General features: G+C 38.8%; 1 protein-coding gene across 14 annotated transcripts in view; it reads left to right on the top strand.

The window, feature by feature from the left end:
• Window positions 1-20,387, top strand: part of LOC125461815 (fibroblast growth factor receptor 2-like) — a 179,650-nt gene that overhangs the window by 81,538 nt on the left and 77,725 nt on the right. For 4 of the 14 annotated variants that reach the window (XM_059653060.1, XM_059653062.1, XM_059653061.1 and 1 more), the window contains exons 1-2: window positions 1,383-1,949; window positions 3,722-3,957. In XM_059653060.1, the coding sequence (XP_059509043.1) occupies window positions 1,924-1,949; window positions 3,722-3,957 (262 nt within the window). In that variant the 5' untranslated portion in view covers window positions 1,383-1,923. The other 10 variants (XM_048551055.2, XM_059653052.1, XM_048551058.2 and 7 more) reach the window with 6 other exon arrangements.

Below are 20,387 nucleotides of genomic sequence, written 5' to 3'. Positions count from 1 at the left end.
AGGGGGGTGTGGGATGCAGATACTTTGAATGGGGTCCTTGTCAATCCCAGCTCTTTTTTGAGACTTGAGGCTATTGTCCTCTTTGCCGGCTGAACTCTGATAGCTTTACTGCCCTTGGTTCCTAGTCTGTTGAGCAGTGTCTATTTGTCCATTCACACTCCACTGGGGGTCTCAATAATAGGCTTATTAGGTTTACCATTCGCATTCAATGGGACCTTGAAGGAGGTCGAAAGCAGCCAATCACTTAACAAAGTCAGTGAATAGATTATGGTTTTATTCAAAAAGATAACTGGCGTGAAGGATCTCCCAAGCTTGCTGTGATAAGCTTTGCCCTCAAAATATCCCATAATGGAATTGTTTACTATGATCATTGTTTTTACTTTCTTTGTTGCAAACACTCCATTTTTTTATATTCCACGTTGTGTAATTGCATTTTATGAAACGCAAGGCATTACTTTAATGGTAAGTCATTTAGCCAAATGAGCTGCTGTTGATTGATTTGCCGTTCTTTCAGCCTAAAGGAGAATACTCCCTGAATTGCTGTTAAAGGAAAAGAATGCTGTCTGCCTTGTCATGGTGCAACCAAAATGCTGCTTTCTAAAGTACGAATAGGTAGATGTTAGTGAATGACCGAGGGTCCCATTCCTTCCTGTGTCTATATTCCATTTTGAATGCAACAGCTATTAATCTTGGAAGCGTTTGCTCATGTTGTAGGGAGTAAACTGAGTTGGGGGACATGCCAGCAAACTGTACGCCAAATTCTACATGCTGTGAACCAGAGGAGTTACAGCCTGGCCCGCAGAGTTAAACATTACTGAAAGCTGATTTGATTGGCAGAGTCCGTTCGCAATGTTTGTTTGATGGAGCTCCGTTCAGGAACAGGTTCAGATTACAAAAAAGGGGAGTGACCTAAGAGGGGAGAGAGGGGGGAAGAAAAGCTTTACATGCATCAGAAGGCTTTTGAGTTTGCAGCGAACTTGTGAATGAAGTATATCCAGCAGAACCAGGGTCGCAGTATCTGCTTTTATTCTGTAACGTTGCCGCCTTTGTTTTCTCCCAGACGCACCAGCAAGACAAATGTAATCGCTTGTGATTTAGATTACTTTTTAATAAGAAAAGAACTTGCTTAGAGAAATGGACACTCTCTGCATTGTGCCAGAACCGCATGTTGGATCCGTGGGTTTGGGTCATGTTTTCACTGATCCTAAATAATCGAGTTTTCCTCAGAAACAGTTGGATCTAAGTAGTCCAGGCACAGCTTTGTTTCTAAAGGACTACCCAAGGCATCCCGCAATCCTTACTTTAATTCATCTTGTGCGCACGCCTGCTGCGGGGAGCGTGGGTCATATTCTTGCTGTGGTAGTAAAGGTAATTCTACCAAGCAGTGTTGGATTCCAGACAATTATTGTATGCCAAAAAATTGCACTTGAATGTAATCTGTTTGAAATCAAAAATTCTTATTTCATGTTTTATTTGAATGCTACATTTTAGTGGCCTTAAGGGACAGAACAAGGAAAACGAGTTGAGGCTGAAAAATAATGAAATAACTGTGTGATAACTTATTTGATGTTAAATTACATTAGTCACTAGAACAAGTGCTGACTTGCTTACTATGCACTGAGGTTTTTTTTAAATTTGGCTCGCAGGAATGCAGTACTTGTCTCATTTCTAGCAGCCTTTTCCCCATGTTTAGAATGAATTGGGCAGGTATGTGATGAGGTGAAAATGGCTTGAAGAGCGGGTGGCAGAGGCTATCAATCAGATTAGTTGACAGCTCCTCCCCAATGTAGTCAGTGGAGGGAGACAAAGTTCCCTTTCAAAAAAAACTCTAGCTTTCACTGTGTGAGGAACTCCGTGCCGGATTGCTTGTATTTCTGTACTACTGCAAGGAGCCAATATGTGAATACTCAAGAGAAAAATTGCATGCTCAATGCTGTGATCGACTCGAGGTATTTCTTCAGACCAGCACGTCATTTTAAACGTAATTTTCTTTTTACTTCTCACAGTGTGTTGTATCTTTGAAATTGTTCCACATGTTCATGTCTTCAAGTAAGGAAAAACTTAAGTTTTTATACCCTGATGCAATTTATACAATTGAGCTGGCCTTGTATTATTTAACAGCATGCTTTGATGTCACTTTCAATAGAAGGACTATAAATTGTTACTTCTGAGATGAGGAAAAAATCTGTAGTTAGCTACAATCCCAAGTCTGCTGACAATGCAATGGTGTGAAAAGTTAGACCAGTGTGGAATGAATTCTAGGTTGTAGAAAGACCAGCTGACAGCCTGTCAACCTGTATGTTTTCCAGAAAATACATTTGGGCGTAAAACCACATTAAATTTTTTGCCATTTCTATCATTCGAATTATGTCTGTTACAAGGGATTACAATTTTAATTGTGTGACACTGTTCTAAATTTACCTGTGAATCATTCCAGTTTTGCACTGAGTGCATTAAAATAAGATGAATATTTAAAACACTTTCAAAAAAAGTTAACAATTTATTTTGGAAAGAAATTGTTTCTTTTTCAAGTTAAGGTTGTGATCCATTAGGAAGCTCTGTTCTGTCTAAGATTGTGAAGTGTCAAGTGTTTTACAGTTAGATGTTACTTTAATTAGTATACTGATTTGCAATTTTGGATTGTCTGCACTGTGTGGTTGTCAAAATGCAAATCAAAAGTGTTCAGGGATTTTAAGTCCACTGAACTGAAAGACCGTTTTGAACTAGAAGTAACTTAATCAGAGATCACCAGTGGGGAACTTCATAGAGTTGTGCAGTATGAACAAATTTAATTTTCATTAATTTCAGCTGTTGCTGGCAGGTCACTTTAGAAGAAAGCCAGAACTGGAATTGTATTTCATTCAAACTCTTCAATCAAACATAGGTAATATAATTTGTCATTGAAAGGGTTAAATGGAGTTCATGTAATTCTTTTTTATATCGTTGAGATTGGAGCCAGATATCACTCGTCAGAGGCGTTTATTCTCAAACATTGGTTTTATTTTCATCGGTTGTTTTTCCAATTATGTAAGGCTGCTGTGTTGATGTGTTTTGACCTGTGTGTTGACTCAGGTCAGAATGTGTATTCCTCAGGTTGTGCAGCTTTGTTTGCCATTACAATCTCACATGCCTTGTACTGGAGGACAGTTCTGCCCATTGAGTGATACTGGGTCCCTTTGTATTTGCATCTTTAATACCATCTGGAAGAAAAAACGTGAACACGTATCCATTCATTTTACAAGTATAATTGCCAGGAAGGTTTTTTCTTGCTTTTTTTTAGTGCAGCAGTTCTAACCTCACTTTCCAATAAGATCTTAAAAATCCTCATTGCAGAAGAAGTGCGAGGGAAATTGAATGAAGACAACTGAAGTACTGATTATGAATTCTTTTCACTGTCTTTTTAATCGTCCTGACACATTTCATCATAACATACCTCATGAATATTCAACCTTTCTAAGTTTGATACAATGGGAAAATGAGAAACTAAAGATTACCCGCAACTTAAATGATATACAGGGCTGATGAAGTAATTTTTTTTGCGAGTAGGTCCTTTAGTATGTTTGTTACTGCAAATTTTAACCAATGGTTTTTGTACCAGTGAGCAGTGCTGTCACAGTTTAAAACTAACATGATTTTCACTTTTTGAACTGCAAGTATCCACTTTGAATTGAAATAAGCTTTCACGGTCATTCTCCTAACAGGCTAATTCTTCTTTCTGCAGCTTTTCAAGTGAGGAGCCACACAGTAAAGAAGAGGACATTCGTCTTTCATGCCTATACACAAGAATTCAGATGGGATTAGAGTCCAGATGGAGTTCCAGCGGCGGTCTAAGGATCTTCACTAAAAGGATGCCTAGTTGTTGTTACTTTGTCTGCTGGGCCATGTTAACCATGGCAGCACTAGCTGTAGCAAGGCCACAGTTTAAGTCTGCTGATAATGGTGCATCAGAAACTGGAGGTAAGTTAAATTTCATCTATTACACCTTAAATGGTCGTTATTATTACATAAAAGGAATATAAAGGCAGCTGTAATGAAATTTGCCATGTTGCTTTTTTTTTGTTTAACTGGCCTACAGTTAATTAAATTCCAGTATCTTGCTTCCTTTATGTTGGGACAACTGAAGTATTTGAAAATTATTTTACTAGATTAGGTTTTTGAGCATGATCTTTCGCATCTATTTAATGTACGCTTTCTGACATTGGTTTAGTTTTGTAAAGTCCATGCCTTCAAAGTTTCTCTATTCTGAAGTTAGGTTTTGTTTCTTGTAAGACTTCTTAATTTCTTCACAGAAGTCACAAACAAGTATTTAAATACTTAGAACGGGTTTTAAAGTAAAATGCTACACAATGCATTTAGTTATGCTTTCAAATTCAGCTTTTGCTGAGTGACTTCCAGTGATTGAGAAATCATTATGATGTAGCATCTGCAAGGTTTGCTTGAATTACTTATTATTTTGGTAGTCATCTAGAGATTCCATGTGGCCATTCTAGGAAGCTAGTGGTAGATACTGTTGCTTTAGAAATGTTCAAAGACAAAGACTTTGATCTGATAGCAGCAGCGCTTTTTTTTAAATGACGGTATGTCAGGGCTTCTGTCAGTGGTCTCATTTTATTTCACTGGTCTTGGGAGGTTTGCAATTCATTGCCAATGCCGATTTCGAAGCAGTCTCCCATATCTTCTTAATACTGATAGTAACCAAGGATGCAAGGTATGAATGTAGCTTAAAATTACTCCATTGTTTACATAAATGAGGTTTTCTTAACTGATGGTTAGATAAATGAATGAAGGCTAATGTCTCTGCTTCTGTCGACAGTCTAGGGAAATTGCAGTCAATGTTTTCACTTGGAGGTAATCTGAGAATATAGAGAGAGAGCAGTTAGGTTCTCATCGCCATTTAATGAGTCCTATATTACCTTCTTGTTGGTGACTCAAACATTTTAGGGAAAATGTTTAGTGACAAACTTAATTTGGTCCCAACTGGTCAAATGCACCAGTGATTTGGTTTATATAATCAAGAGTACAAGGGCAATGTGAAGACAGTGGAAGTTAGCTCATTGCAGAATAGGATTTCCAGTTTGGGTTTTCAGTTAACTGTGGTAACTGGGGGTAAGAACAGTTCTACAAGTTAATTTTTTTGTGAAATGGGCATTTCTAAAGTGCCTGCTTTCATTTTTGCATATATTTCAGCAGCACATTGTTAATTGTGAAATATTGAAAGTCGAGTGCTTGAAAGCTTATGTAAATGTAGTGCTGGTTCTGCTGTTGTTTGGTGAGATAAAAGAAAGGAATGCTGTTGAGAAGTATTCATACAACACATTAAAAGACCAGGTGAAAACAATGAAAGCTGTGGCTTTAATGGAACTGACAGTTCTGCAGTTTTATTTTTTTTCCATTCCCTTCCTTTGGGGAAATGCCTGGCCTCCACTTGGCAGCTGCCCAAATTGAAACATTTGAAATCTCAGAGTCACTACGTGGGGAGCTATGGGTGCAGACTCTCGTCTTATGACTGAATGGTGTAACCTGTTGGCATATTCCTGAAAGTGGCCCCACAGTAAGACGCTGTTTGAAGCACAGACCTTTATGGCCATCCTGTTTAGCCCATATGTCACTCTGCCTTGTATTTTCAACGTATGTCTTGTAAAAAGTGGGAGTGCATATGCAAAACTAGCTTATTTATTGGTGGCTATTTTTATTGTTTCTAAAGTTAAAGCAAAAATGTATATTGTAAGTTCAAACTTTATCAGAAGAAGACTGCAAATGCCCTCTGCCCTAGTCTCCCCAAGCTTTGCATATTCTGATTTGGAAAGCAGTTGAGCTGCCTACCTTTGCCTGTGCTTATTTCTGAATAAGTTGCTAGGAGGTTTGAGAAAGTGATCAGAGAATGATATTTCTCTTTTCTCCCCTAACAACATTTGCATAATGCTTGACCCTGAAAAACTGTCCACGTTGGAGATCAGAAAGGCACTGACATAAGAAATGAATGCTGTGTCCTCCTGCTGTCATGGTCTCTTAATTTTTTAATATTCAGCTGTGCACTTCTCAATTGAAATATCAAGACACAATTTTTGCAATTCATCACTGCAGTTAGGTGTTTGTAGCGATGTAAATTCAGCACTCTAAAATGTTAATGACTCTTTTTAGAGCCAAACCCTAAAACACATCAGTCTATCCAAGCATGTTAAAAATGCAATGTTGGATTACACACCTTTTTCTAAAAATTTTTTTAAAATTCAGCTTGTATAGCTCCCCATCGTCAGAAGTGTCAAAATTATACCTGAGGTTTTCTGTACTTCAGAGGTTTGGATTTGCTGTGCATTGCCTACAGTATGACTCGTGTCAGTTTTATACATCTGAAATACAAATGTTGAATCCAACAGAGTGTAAGCCAGACTCCTTTGGAGGCTTTACCGTTAAAATAGGTGTTGAGTTCAGGTAGAACTGCCCTGCACTATCCTCCCCTTTTTATTTCCATTAAGTAGAGCCTGGAGCCCAGAAGCAGCTCTTTGGAGACGTGAAATGAAAACTGAGAGTCGGCTGGTCTTTCAGGAGTTTTTAAACTCGTGGGCCCTTTGGCTTGTGATTTCGTCCAAGGCGATTGAAATAGGCATCTGGCTGACAAGCATTCAACCCCTGCAGGTTGTTCCAAGCTAAGGGCAGAGCTTTAGCAAAATACCTAAATCCTTGTTTGAATTGTGAAATGGAGAAAAATCAGTACAATTTAAACATTTCTTTTTGGGTGTTGTATAGCTTCTGTAACCATGAATTTAAAAAAAGGACTGATTGCTGCTTTTATACTGCTCAGAAACTCTAAGTTAATATAATTGAGACCTGTAGAAAATTAATTTTCAAAATTCAAGAGCGTTCAGGCAAAACAAATGTAGTTTTGTGTATCTTAGTTGAAATTACAGTTTTTCTTTCATTTTAAAGGAGAACTTCTAAATCTTTTTCTGAAACTTTGTATGCAGTGAGAATTTACTCTGATGTAGGAGTTATTGCACTATAATATAAATATTCCGCATTTTCGGAAACAATGGCACCATAGCACAGGGCAGTGCCTGCTTCGCAAAGAGTTAGTTGATTTAACCTCTGTCCAATTAACAAGGTCACCAGATACGTAAACGCTGCTGACAGCTTCAAATTGTTTTTGCATTAAACAAGTTTTAAAAAAATTGTGTTTTTTAAATCTAGTATTGTTGTTGCTCCCAAATAGGAGATTATTGTACATTATATTTAATATAAGCGAATGCTAACCAGTGCTGCTAAAAATGCCAAATAGACTGTTTAAAACCTAAATCAAGTGGGTAAAAGCTTCTCTGGACTTGTTTTTGGCAGCTGTGAATTTGATGGTGTCAGATCAGTGGTGTATAAAAGAAGAGCAGCCAAGTGGATTTTGTCGTTTGCCAGTTTGAACATGGAAGCAAAGCCTCACAGTGTAAATACAGAGTTTGTTCTGTGGTCGGCCCACAGATTCCAGCATGATAAAGGGATTTAGGCATAAAGCAAATGTAAACTAATATTTACATTTAAACAGGTAAGGGATTGGGCACCTGGTGTAGAGATGTGGAAGATTACATTCCTCACAATCAGATTGTTGCAGTTTCAAATTCCAGGGCTGCCCATCAAGCACTCCAGTGTTTCCATTGAGCAGCTGTCTTGGCCGAGTGATTGGCTGTAGTCTCCTATTGGGAAGGAGGTTTCTTCATTTATTTGAGAGGAGGGACTTTACATTGGCGACAAAAACTTTCAGCAGTGTAACTTCCATCAGGCCCATCAGAGCATTATTGACAGGTATTGTAGACCCAATTTTGGGGCAAGCAGTTAATGCTTGACTTGTTTTGTGAAAGGGCACATTGAAAATAAAGATAGGTTTGAAATGTGTGGTGAACTGAAAAGGAGGCTTTTCGCATTAAATACCATGTCACAACCTGATGTAAAATGCTTATTAAAAATGAAAACCATACTATTAAAACAGATGATTAAATTATTGGTCAATCCTTTATTCAAAGAAACTAAAATAATAATTTTTAAACAAAGTCAGGATTTGAGCCCTTATAAGCTACTTGTATTAATTTTCAGGATTTACAGAAAAAAGCGCTGGCAATAAATTCTCAAAGCTACAGACTGAATTGATCAAATTTAGAGGAAACACTAACCTGGGTTACTGCAAACAATAAATGTATTGTATCCTTTTAAATAGTTCTGTTCTGGAATAGAGGTGATAGGTGATCATATTAGTTGTTGTCATAGAGTTTGCCTACTCTGCTACATGTTAAATTGTTAAAAAATCAGCCTTTTCAGCTTCCGTTGTTTGAGAATAGCATATTAAGTTATTATTTGATCGAGTGACCTTCTGTTCTTTGAAGATTCTGTATATTTACATATCAAACAAAATCCTGCATTTGCTAGAAATCAAAAATGTAATGTATAGATTAGGTGGGTTATAGGGGGATGGGTCTGAGTGGGATGCTGTGAGGGTCGGTGTGGACTTGTTGGGCTGAAGGGCCTCTTTCCACACTGTAGGGAATCTATGGTATTAACAAAATGGAGGAATTGGTGAGCGGGTCAGGCAGCATCTGTGATGAGAGGAACAGAGTTAACACTTCTCGTTTACTTTTCTTCAGAGCTGGAGAAGATGAGCAAGGGGCTGACCTCTGACAACCATCCCCTTGACCTTGTCTCTGACCGTGCCCCTCCCCGTTTCTCCCTCCTCGTGCAACCGTTTTCCCCCCCCAAACAAAACACACCATGGCAAGAAGATAAACATTTGAGGAATAAGCCCTGACCAGTAGACTTTAGGACCCATAAACTGCTGGCTTCTGATTGATAGTTAGCTTCTGATGATGTCACTCACGTTGAAGCCTGTGACTGGATGATATACTCGGCTTGGCTGACTTGTCAGCTTTTCCCGAGTTGATGGGTGGATGTTCAGGTGAGCAGTCTTACCTTGGGTCCTATGATAGCATGATCGATGAGCACAAAATGAGTGGGGAAAATTGACTTATGAAAATCAGCCAAGGTCTAATTGAATGGGGAATTCGGTTCAGTGACATAACTTTATTCCTATTTCTTATTTCCTTTCTTTGTTAAATTGAGGAGATACTGGATAGCAACTTGAAGCACTAGTAATATCTGACTATTCTCTATCTGTTTTTAACTGGGGGCAATATAGACAATGAAAGTGAGGCCACAACAACATGTACGTTTAGATCTATATAGCTACGTACCTAATGGACGAGAGAAAATAAAGTATCACTTTTTTATACACAGGATATTTCAAAGCAATTGACAGTACATGAATTATCTGTGAAGCATAGACACTGTTCTGTCGGCACATGCAGCATCAAGCGTATGCTGGAGAGGCAGCATTGAGATGAGTAGAGTTTGCCAGTTCTTGTTGGTATCGATTCGTGGTGAAATAGTTGAAAGGACCAGGAGACCTCACCACTTTTTTTGTTTTGAGTAGTGCTATATGTTTATTCAGTTGTCAACACCATTTCAGTGATAGGTGCTTTGTATATCTGCTCAATGGAAGGATGCATTTCATCTGCGTTCCAGGTTCCAGTTTTAGAATCAGAGTGAGGACTGGAGATCAAATGGTGTTAGTAGAACTGCAATGAGGATTTGACTATCTCTGTTAGAAGCTGTCAAAGATGATGCTTTGATAGTTTGTCTTCTTTGATTGCACTTGTACGTAGAGGTAATATGACGCATGTATCTTTAAACATATAGCATGAAGCAAAATACTGTGGATCTGAAATGAAAACATAAAGTGGTGGAGAAACAGGTCAGGTAGTTTCTGTGGAGAGGGTGGCATGGTGGCTCAGTGGTTAGCACTGCAGCCTCACGGCACCAGGGACCCAGGTTTGATTCCACCTCAGGTGACTGTCTGTGTGGAGTTTGCACATTCTCCCCATGTCTGCTTTGGTTTCCTCCTACAGTCTATAGATGAACAGTTGAGGTGGATTGGCCGTACTAGATTTCCCTGTTGCGTCCAGGGATGTGCAGGCTGTATGGATTAGCTATGGGAAATGCAGAGGTACAGGGATAGGGTGGGATGCTCCTTGGAGGGTTGTTGTGGATTGATGGGCCGAATGGCCTACTTCCACACTGGTAAGGATTCTATGATTCTATGAAAAACAATAACCTGATAGTACAAAACTTAAACATTTACTAAAGGGTGACACCTATGTCTAAGCTTTGTATCTTGTGCCCATTAGGACCAGGACCCGCTGTTTGTTGTGTCCTCGTCCCGGTGAGTAAAACTGAGTTAACGTTTCAAATCCAATGACTGTCCTAAGAGTGGTTGTTTTGGCGCCATGCAATTGTGGATTCAATGTTAACTTGATTTCTGTCTTCAAAGTCATGCCAGATTCAACGTTCCCTGTAATGTTGTCTCCCACTGCCGGGTCCTCTGAGGTCTGTGCACACCAGTGGTTTCTGCAAGTGTTGGCACATGGTTTGGCACACACAGAACCTCCCAGTGGCTGTGCAGATTAGAAGGAACATTGGTCAAATCTGCCAGATTCCTCGTGCAGTTCCGGTTTCTGTAGCATGATACTGACTTTTAACTGTTATTGATCTTGGTCATTATTAGCAAAACCATTCCTGTGTGTCTCTAGAATAAACAATGACCTCACCTGTGGGAGTGAAGTATCTTTTCACTCCTGCAAAGGGTTGTCGTACTTGCATGGCGCCAAAACAACCTCTAACCGATGACTCCTTTGCATTCTTTAATTTACTGAAAGATCCTCATTTACTGGGATGTTGAAGAATGAGTTTATGTAAAACCACAGCAGTTCCTCTCTCTGGATGTCGAGGTACGTTACAGATCAGTAGACCTCACTCACCTGGCAGCAGCATATTAGAAACACCTGCCACAGTGGTTAGGAGTACAAATGTGATTTACAGTTCTTTATTTATTTGTGGTTAGGTCATTTTTCAGTTTCTTTCAGGCAGTTTAAAGATAAATTAGTGAATGTCCTCCTTTGTAGTGCAGTGATATAGACAACTGAAACAAAGACTTAATGTCTGTTCTGCTTTCCAAGTGTTTACCAATGCTTGTCACCGTTAGGATCCCTTTCTTTAAAAACATTGCAATGACTTGCACATCTCTTTGTTTGTGTTTTCTTGTTTTTACTTAAACAATTGCTGTTGTCCACACAAGAATTGAGCTGGTGGAGGTGTTGAGCCTGGCATCACAAGGGACTGTAAAGAAATGCAATCAACTGTGTGTGCGTGTCCCTGTTTGTCACACCATCAATCACAGAAATTACCTGAGATCCGTTCCATTCAATATTACAAACGTGCGTAATTTCAAAAAAAGCTGTAAAAAGGGAAGCAAAATCAGACAAACAATTTTGAGATTAATGGTAATGTTTTGTAATGTTTTCACGTTACAAATTTAAACAAATGCTTGTAGCAAGGCCTTGAAACCCTTTGTATTCATCCTGTAGATTTTAATGAATTAAGCTTTAATGCTGTTGGAACACATTCTGAGCCAAGCTCATGTTTTGAACCATCTAAGAAACTGACCTGGTTGAGTGTCTAATGCAGAAGACAGGTGTTCCAAGCTTCCTCGTGTATGGTAAAGTCATTGTATAACATGTTAATGCTGGGCTTGTTTTCTCATTTCCTTATTCATATATTTTCCCTGGCAATTTTGCAAATTGTCTTCACAGATGAATTGTGTGGTGTTTTGAACAGCCATGTTACCTACTATATATAATTCTGTTCTTTAGAAAATCAAAATCAATAACATGAACTGTCTTTATTTAAGACATCTTGAGTTCTGTTGGTATACCTTGTCCTAAAAATAATTAAAGCCAATGCTCAATATAACCCACTAAAGGCTGATACGTTGCAACAGGAAATAGAACAGCATAAGTGTGAACTTGTCAAAAAAAAATGACGGAAAGTTGTTCATTTCATAAAAATGCAAATGAAGTCTCACAATTTCCTCAAAGGGTTCAGTAAATGGAGGACTGCGCTGTGCATCCCAACTTCTTTTAATAATGTTTTGTTTTTTTCTTCTAGATAAACTGAAAACATAACACCAGATCATTCAGCATAATGTGTATGTTTAAAGTTTATCTTAAAAAAAAATTCCAAATTCGAAAAGTACTGCGGAGAAATTCATGTTTGTCTGTTTTAAACCCTTGGTGTTATAATTTCTGCTCACACTATTGTAAAGTATTTTCAATGTAAGCTGATGGAATTGCAGAACTAGTAAGGAAAAACAAGTCTTCAGACCACTAATTGACATTGTAAAATTACTTTTTTCTGTTTACAAATAAAATTGGCTGACTAGTGAACCAAATTTGTGGTCTCGATCAGTCAGTAGTGCCGATCTGATGATTCTGTTGTAGCAAAGTCCTAACTTAAGTGTCCCATGAGATCCCTCAGCCATTGACTGGAGAGGAGTAGCTGCAGTGGTTTACTGTTGACACTGTCATTCTTTAATCTTCAGATCTGACTTCTCCTGAGGATAACAAAAGTAGACCATTCAACCCTTGAGGCGACTCAGCTATTCAATAAGATGATGGCTGATCTGTTCGTGTTCCGAATTCTACATTTGCACCCTAGTAACCTTTTGATCCCCTGCCCTAAAGGAATCTGTCCACCTCGGTCTTAAAACTATTCAATAATCCCACTTCACTGCTCTCTGACGCAGGGAGTTTCAAAGTCGCACAAGCTCCAGATACAAAAACTTCCCTCGTTCTATTCTGAAAGAGTGACTACTATTTTTAAAGTAGTGTCCCCTATTTCTGGACTCCCATTCAAGAGGAACATTCTTTTCTTGGCAACCTTGCCAACACCATTCAGAATCTTAAACATTTCATTTAAGACACCTCTCACTTTTCTGGACTCTAGTGGAAATGTGTTAAACTTATCCGACCTATCCTCATGAAATAACCCATTCGTTCCAGGCATTAACCTAGTAAACTTCTCTGAATCACCTCCAATGCATTTGAATGCTTCCTTAAATAGCACCAAATTGCAAACATTATTCAAGATGTGCTTTCACTAATGTCCCATAATTATTGAAACATAAAATTCTTACTTTTAAATTCAGTTTCTCTTATAACAAAAGAAAGCATCCCAATTAGCCTTCTTGATTGTGTGCTGTACCTGCTCACTAACTTTTGTGACTTGTGCTGGAACACCTAAATCCCTCTACACCTTACATTTCCGTAGCTGTTCTCTGTTTAAGTAATACACTGCTTTTTCAGTCTTCTTGCCAAAATGAACAACTTCACGTTTTCCCACATTATATTTCATCTGCCAGATTAGTTGAGAACATGGTCAGTGTGGACTGGTTGAACCGAAGGGTTTGTTTTCTGTAAGACTCTATGCATATTTGTCAAACTCTATATCTTCCACTTCCCAGTCTAACTTTCTTATCTGCAAATTTACCTATTATGTTTCTAAGTAATTGGTGTAATTTTTAAAATGTTGAAACCTTACTGCAGAAATCTGTGCCACTCCACTTGTTAATCCTCAAGGCTAACATGCTACACCTACCCATTTGTAGTGGTCATAGGAATCTGCACCCTTCGAGTTCAAGGACCTGCTGTAAACATCAGATAATATTGAGAATCATTACACTGGTGTGTATTCACTGGGACTGTCTGAAGAAGGGTTGAAATTACACCTTTCTGACTTGGAATGCTGAGCCATTGATTACTCTGTCTGGCTATGCATAACTCACAAACTTGAACTGAGTATTTAGAGATCACATTCTAGTCCTCACTTTAGAGAATTTTATTCAGATGCTGTCATTGAGATTATATAATATACTTTTTAGGTGATGTTTAGTCGCCATATATAATTTCTGTGGTATTTTTCAAAGTATGAGGTTGCTTATTTGGTATTTTTTTAATGATACATGGATTTATTGAAACTCCTAGCACTGAAATATCCAAAATTAAATCATAAATGCATACAGAAAACTACAGTATTTTTGACCTGATATTCTGGCACTGCCCTCCAACTCAAAGCGACAAGGCGGTTTCACTGAATGATCCAAAGCTGTCGTCAAGGAAATGTTTTTGAGCATGTACCATTTCCACAGTGACCAATCCTGAAAATCTACAGTGACTCCTATTGGTTTTCTGTGGTAAATTTAGTGGAATGCTCACTGTGATGGCCAGTTTCCCAACACTTTGCATGGTGCAGAACCTGTGCTCATCCTTTGCTAGGCATGCATCATTGGGAGACAGAATTTAGGGATAGGAAGATGCTCAGAGCCCCCGTTTACTTGGATCCATCAGTACTAGACACATCTGACCCTTTATTTTGGTGGAGTTCTGAGTTGGTCCTTTATAACAAAGACTGAAGTGACCAAGATCAGAGACAGTGTAAGGGCCTGAGAAAATTCCAGTCTGCATCCCCGATTGTGTCTCTGCCCTTAAAGTTGAAAAGCAAGTAAGTTACAGCATGTTACAACGCATATTGCAAAGATTATGTCAGATATATCAAAGCATTTTTAAGAAAAAAGTTCAGATTTTTGGCCTGTTTTAACAAGAGTTTTGTTTACAGTCTACCTTTTCAGAATGTTGTAGCATTATTATTTCATCAAGTGCCTCACAGCAGTGGGAAAGTTTTTTTTATTTTCAAAAAAAATTAAAATTGTTTTAATAATTCTTATTTTAGACAAAATAGGTGTGCACAATATAATTATGCTGTGAATTATTGGCACAGTGCTTTTCGTTCTAAAGCATCAAAGCACAATGTTGTGGAGTAGAAGAATATTGCCTCCTCTGGACCACGCATCGCTGCCCCAGCCTCACCATCTCATTTCAATTGATTATTTCACAGTTACAGGAGATTGGCCAATCCGGGTTGTAAGAAAGATAACTCCTTGCTTTGGCAGCTGGCCACCAGTATAGATTATTGTGTCCCAAACCTTCACTGATTCTTTAGTAGGACTAGTGATGGGAAATAGATATGTAAGGACACCATTTTCACAGTGAAGTGTAATGCCAGTGTTATCTTCAAGGTACAGAGGAGCTAATTAGAGATCTACCTGAACAAGGACTAATTAATATTTTTATTTGTACCTGTTGTGAGTTCAGTAGTTCATTATGTTTGTTGCATGCTAAACATGTGCCGCTGTATTCTGATCTTGGGCATTTTTTTCTTTGGTGTTTTGAAATATGGGAAACATTTAAATCCCTGCCACTCCACCCCACCTTCGATAGTAAATTCTTGCATATTACGTAGGGCATGAAAAAACAAGTAAGTCTGAACAGGCATCTTGCAATACATCCCAGACTCCATGTTAGAAAATAGAACATAGAACAGTCCAGGCCCTTCGGCCCAAGATGTTGTACCGACCTATTTTTTACTCTAAGATCAAAATACCCTGCAGACAACATTTTACTATCATCCATGTGCCTATCCAGGAGTTGCCTAAATGTTCCTAATGTACCTGACTCCACTACCACCATTGACAGCGCATTCCATGCACCCACCACTCTCTGTGTAAAGAACCTGCCTCTGACATCTTCCCCATACCTTCCTCCAGTCACATTAAAATTATACCCTCTTGGGCAAGAGTCTGACTGGATAGGTAATCTATGCCTCTCATAATCTTTTACACCTCTATCAAGTCACCGCTCATTCTTTCTTGTTCCAATGAGAAAACCCCTACCTCCCTCAATCTTTCCTCATAAGACCTGCCCCCCAGTTCAGGCAACATCCTGGTAAATCTCCTCTGCACCCTCTCTAAACTTTCCACATCCTATAATGAGGCGACCAGGACTGAACACAATATTCCAAATGTGGTCCCACCTGAGTTTTTTAGAGCTGCAGCACAACCTCGCGGCTCTTAAACTCAATTCCCCTGCCAATGAAAGTCAACACACCATGTGCCTTCTTAACAACTATATCAATTTTGGTGGCAACTTTGAGGGATCTGTCGACATGGACCCCGAGATCCCTTTGTTCCTCCACACTGCCAAGAATCCTGTCATTAACTCTATATTCAGCATTCAAATCCAGCCTTCCATGATGAATCACTTTACACTTTTCCAGGTTGAATTCCATGTGCCACTTCTTTGCCCAGCTCTGCATCCTATCAATATCCTATTGCAACCTACAACAGCCCTCCACACTATCCACAACTTCACCAACCTTCATGTCATCAGCAAACTTTCTAGCCCACCCTTCCACTTCCTCATCCAAGTCATTTATAAAAATCACAAAGAGCAGAGGTCCCAGAACAGATCCCTGCAGAACACCCAGCTCCAGGCTGAATGCTTTTCATCTACTGCCACCCTCTGTCTTCTATTGGACTACCAATTCTGTATCCAGACAGCCAAATTTCCCTAAATCCCATGCCTCATTACATTCTGAATGAGCCTACCATGGGGAATCTTATCAAATGCCTTGCTAAAATCCCTATACGCCACATCCGCTGCTCTACTTTCGTTGATGTGTTTTGTCACATCCTTAGTATAATATAGTTAGTAGAGAATGTCCGACTGCAACAGCATAAGGTTTGATATTGTAAATGACTATGTCCTCTTGAAGTTTGAAAATAATTTTGTCCATTGAGGGAGTGCACTGAATGTAATACGCATTGTCGAAATTCCTTAAGATTAAGTAATTTAACTTGCTCAAAGTACTGTGTGTACCTGGCTGAAATGCTCACTTGTTTCTTTGCCCTGTGGAATCTTTGATTCATGTTACAAACCTTCCACTGCTCTGTTAGATTTAAAGGGTATTTTATTTTTCAAAGCCAAATTTTATGTGCCTGTTTCATTGCTAAACATTTTTAATTTAATTTGGAACAGCTCAAAGAACGGCTTCAAAAGGTGTACTTTTTGTCACCAAGTAGAACAACATTTGATTGATCATTTTCTGAGACTGAAACTATAAAGCATAGGTATGAATAAAATGCTAATGAAGGATAGGTAAAGATGGAAAATAAGATGGCCTTACATATGTTGTTCTTCAGGGAAGGAAATACAATCTTTTGCCTTTACCCCAACTTTGAAGTCTATGAAGATTACCACATTGAGGGAAATAGGGTGTTCTAGAGTCAAAGAGCATCTTTGTCTTTTATACATTCGATAGATTTGTTACTTGACTGATGTGTCCGAATGAATTAGGCAGTCAACGGATTAGTATTAACATGAAAGAAGTAGAAAGCTTACAAAATTGTGGAAATCCGTTTTTTAAAAAAAAATAAACTATAACTGGTAGTTGTACACAATGGGCCTGTGGTGTAATGTTTGGCACTTAACTCTTGTCTCTGTGGTTCGAGGTTGTTTGAATAAAGTTGGAGCTTTTGCTCCTTCCTGTCTGTTCTGACCATTTGCACCAGTTGCTTGATGGTAAAACTACTGCCAAGTAGGAAATCTTTTAAGAGGCTGTCGTTTTTTTTTCCTTCAGTGACATGTGGGATATTAACAGAATTTATAGCCCTTCCAAAGCTTACAGCACAGTGGATTATACTTGCAGTCCTTTGTTTATTCTTTTGAATTACTAAATTTATAACTACAATTACATGTTATATTGATCGGCATACCCAGCTTTCCATGTGTTGTATTTTTGGACAGCCCAGTAAAGGTTGCAAACTCCCACGAGAAAATTGGTTTGAAGCTGTCTCCTGTTAGTCTATGACATCTTGTCCTATTTTAATGTAATCTCTTGAAAATGTTTCTCAAGTTCAGTTCAGGAATGGGGAGCTCCAGTAATCATAAGTAACTGTGACCAAAATGGGTGATGCAATATAGATTTTGTTTTGTTATTGCACAATATTGATATTTTTCTTTTAAAGGTTACACCATCTTATTGGCCTATAGAGTGGGATAATAATGTAGAAGAGCAGCAAGGGACAAAAATTCCAAGATTGAGTTCAGGCAAATTTTCTATACCGGTATGTTTTCAGCCCAATGAGAAAGAAGACGTTGCTGGACCTTCTTTTTTGAGAAAGGACAAGTCGATCAAATATCAGTAGGGAAATGTTTAAATGAATCAGATTGTTGTATCATGAAGTGTGGGTTGGTTCTGGAAGAGGATGCAGGCCAATCCAGAGTGGGAATCTTTAAGTGGGGGAAAGCCATTTTCAGTTGGGTAAGAATGAGTTCCTGATAAATTATAATCAAATGTTAGTGGGCAAAACTGGAATTGAATGATGTGCTTCCTTTTAAAGATGAGCAAGTTGACGTGTAGTCAAGATACATTTCCATAAATGGGTCAGACAAGTCCAAGGCTCCCTGGATGGCAAAGAGAGAAAATTTAAGGTGAAGCCGAAATTGTATGCTTATGGCTGGTGACTCACTTTTGAGACCTAACACACAGATAGAAGGCTCAGTGGGGAATTTGGAAAAAAAAAAGCAAAGGCAAAGAATGAGAAGAGACTGGTGGTGAACAAAAGACAGCTCAAAAGTCTTTTGCAGATACATAAACAGTAAGACAGTGAAAAGTGGTGGATTGGGGCTCACTAGGGACCAAAAGGTTGATTTTTGTATAGAAGCAATTGCATGATTGGAGTAATAAATGAATACCTTGTATCCACCTTGCCGAGAAAGAAGATACTGCCCAGGTTATCATGGAAGTGTAGGTAGTTAAGATATTCAAATGGTTTAAAATTGAGGGATGGGTTTTGGATAGGCAGTCTTGTACTTCAAGTTAATAAAGTGTACCAGGACTGATGAGATGCATCCACAGATACAGTTCGGGGTAAGAGTAGAAATAATGAAGAGATTGATCATAACTTTCTGATATTCCTTTAGATTTGGGTGGTCACAGAAGACTGTATTATTCGCAAACATTTCACTTTTTTTTAAAAAAAGGGAGTGGAGATGAGGCCAGCAAATACAGGTTAGGTTAACCTTCATGGTGGGAAAACCTTTGAAAATGAATTCAGAACAAGATTAGAAATAGCTTGGGCATGTGCAAGTTCTTTGAGGAAAGCCAGGATAGATTCGTTAATGAAAAATAGCATTTAACCAACTTGGTTAAGATTTATGATGAGGTAATTGAGCAGTTTGGTAAGGGTAATGGTATTGATTTACGCACAGAATTGTAAAATGTATTTGCTATAAAGTACCACGTAACATATATCTAAGCAAATTTGGAATTCATGGAACAAAAGGGATGGTAACAAAGCTGATGTTTCGGGTCTGAACCCTTATTCAGAAATCCAGACCCGAAACGTCAGCTTTCCTGCTTCTTTGCTGCCTGGCCTGCTGTGTTCATCCAGCTCCACATCTTGTTATCTTAGACGCCAGCATCGGCTGTTCCTACTATCTCTCAGGGATGGTAACAATGTAGATATAAAATTCCCTGAGTAACAGGAAACAAAAATGTAATGGTAACAGTTGTTTTTCAGACTGGATGTTTTATAGTGGAGTTCACCAAGTGCCCAGCTTTTCTTGATGCATATTCAAAACCTTGATGTACAGCAATCAATTTCAAACTCTGCTGATGATGCAAAACTCTAAAGCACTTTGAATTACCTCGTGGAACTTCAGGTGCTGATTGGACTGAGTGAATGGGGACGAGGATGAAGGAAGTAGGGAGGTGGGGAGACAAATGGTGGATGAAATTTAATGCAGGCATGTGCAAAATGATTCATTTTTGGTAGGAGGAATGTAGAAAGATAACTAAAAATGAAGGATATGGTTCTGTAGGAGGTAGAGGAACAGAGGGACCTGGGTGTAAATGTGCTCATCCTACCATAGGATGTTGAAGTAGAGGTAGGCCACTTAGCCCATCAAGTCTGCTCTATCATTCACTGAGATCATGGCTGATCTGATAATCCTCAATTCCTCTTTCCTTCCTTTAACTCTCGATTCCTTTAATGATTAGAACCTATTTCAGTCCGGGATATACATAACAACCTAGCCTCTAGAGCCCTCTGCAGTAAGGAATAGGATAGATTGACTGCCTTCTGAGACGAAAAATAAATTCTTCTCATTGCTATCCTAACTGGACAACCCTTACCCGTGAGATTATACCCTCTGGTCCTAAGTGTTCCAAGGGGAAACAAACTCTCCACATCTATCCTTTCAAGCCCCCTAAAAATTTTCTGTTTCAATGCGATGACCTCTCATTCTTCTAAACTCCAATGAGTACAAGCCCAACCTACTTAACCGCTCCTCCTCAGAAAATCTCTCCGTACCCGGAATCAATGTAGCGAAACATCTGTGGACTGCCTCCAATTTTGAGAATATTTTGCCTGAGATAAAAGAAGATAAACTGTTCACTGCATTTGAAATTTGGTTAATAAGTGCCTTGTGTAGCTTTAAACAATGCTCCATTCCCTTTGAAATAATGGCTAACATTCCGATTTGCCTTTCCCTATTACCTGCTTGTTGTGTTTTATACACACAGACCCCTAAATCCCTCTGTGCTGACATTTTCTGCAGTCTTTC

This window comes from Stegostoma tigrinum, chromosome 20, assembly GCF_030684315.1.
Source record: "Stegostoma tigrinum isolate sSteTig4 chromosome 20, sSteTig4.hap1, whole genome shotgun sequence".
Taxonomy (NCBI): Eukaryota; Metazoa; Chordata; class Chondrichthyes; order Orectolobiformes; family Stegostomatidae; genus Stegostoma; species Stegostoma tigrinum.
Note: the sequence above shows the minus strand (reverse complement) of the source record. Positions and strands in the feature narration are given on the sequence as shown.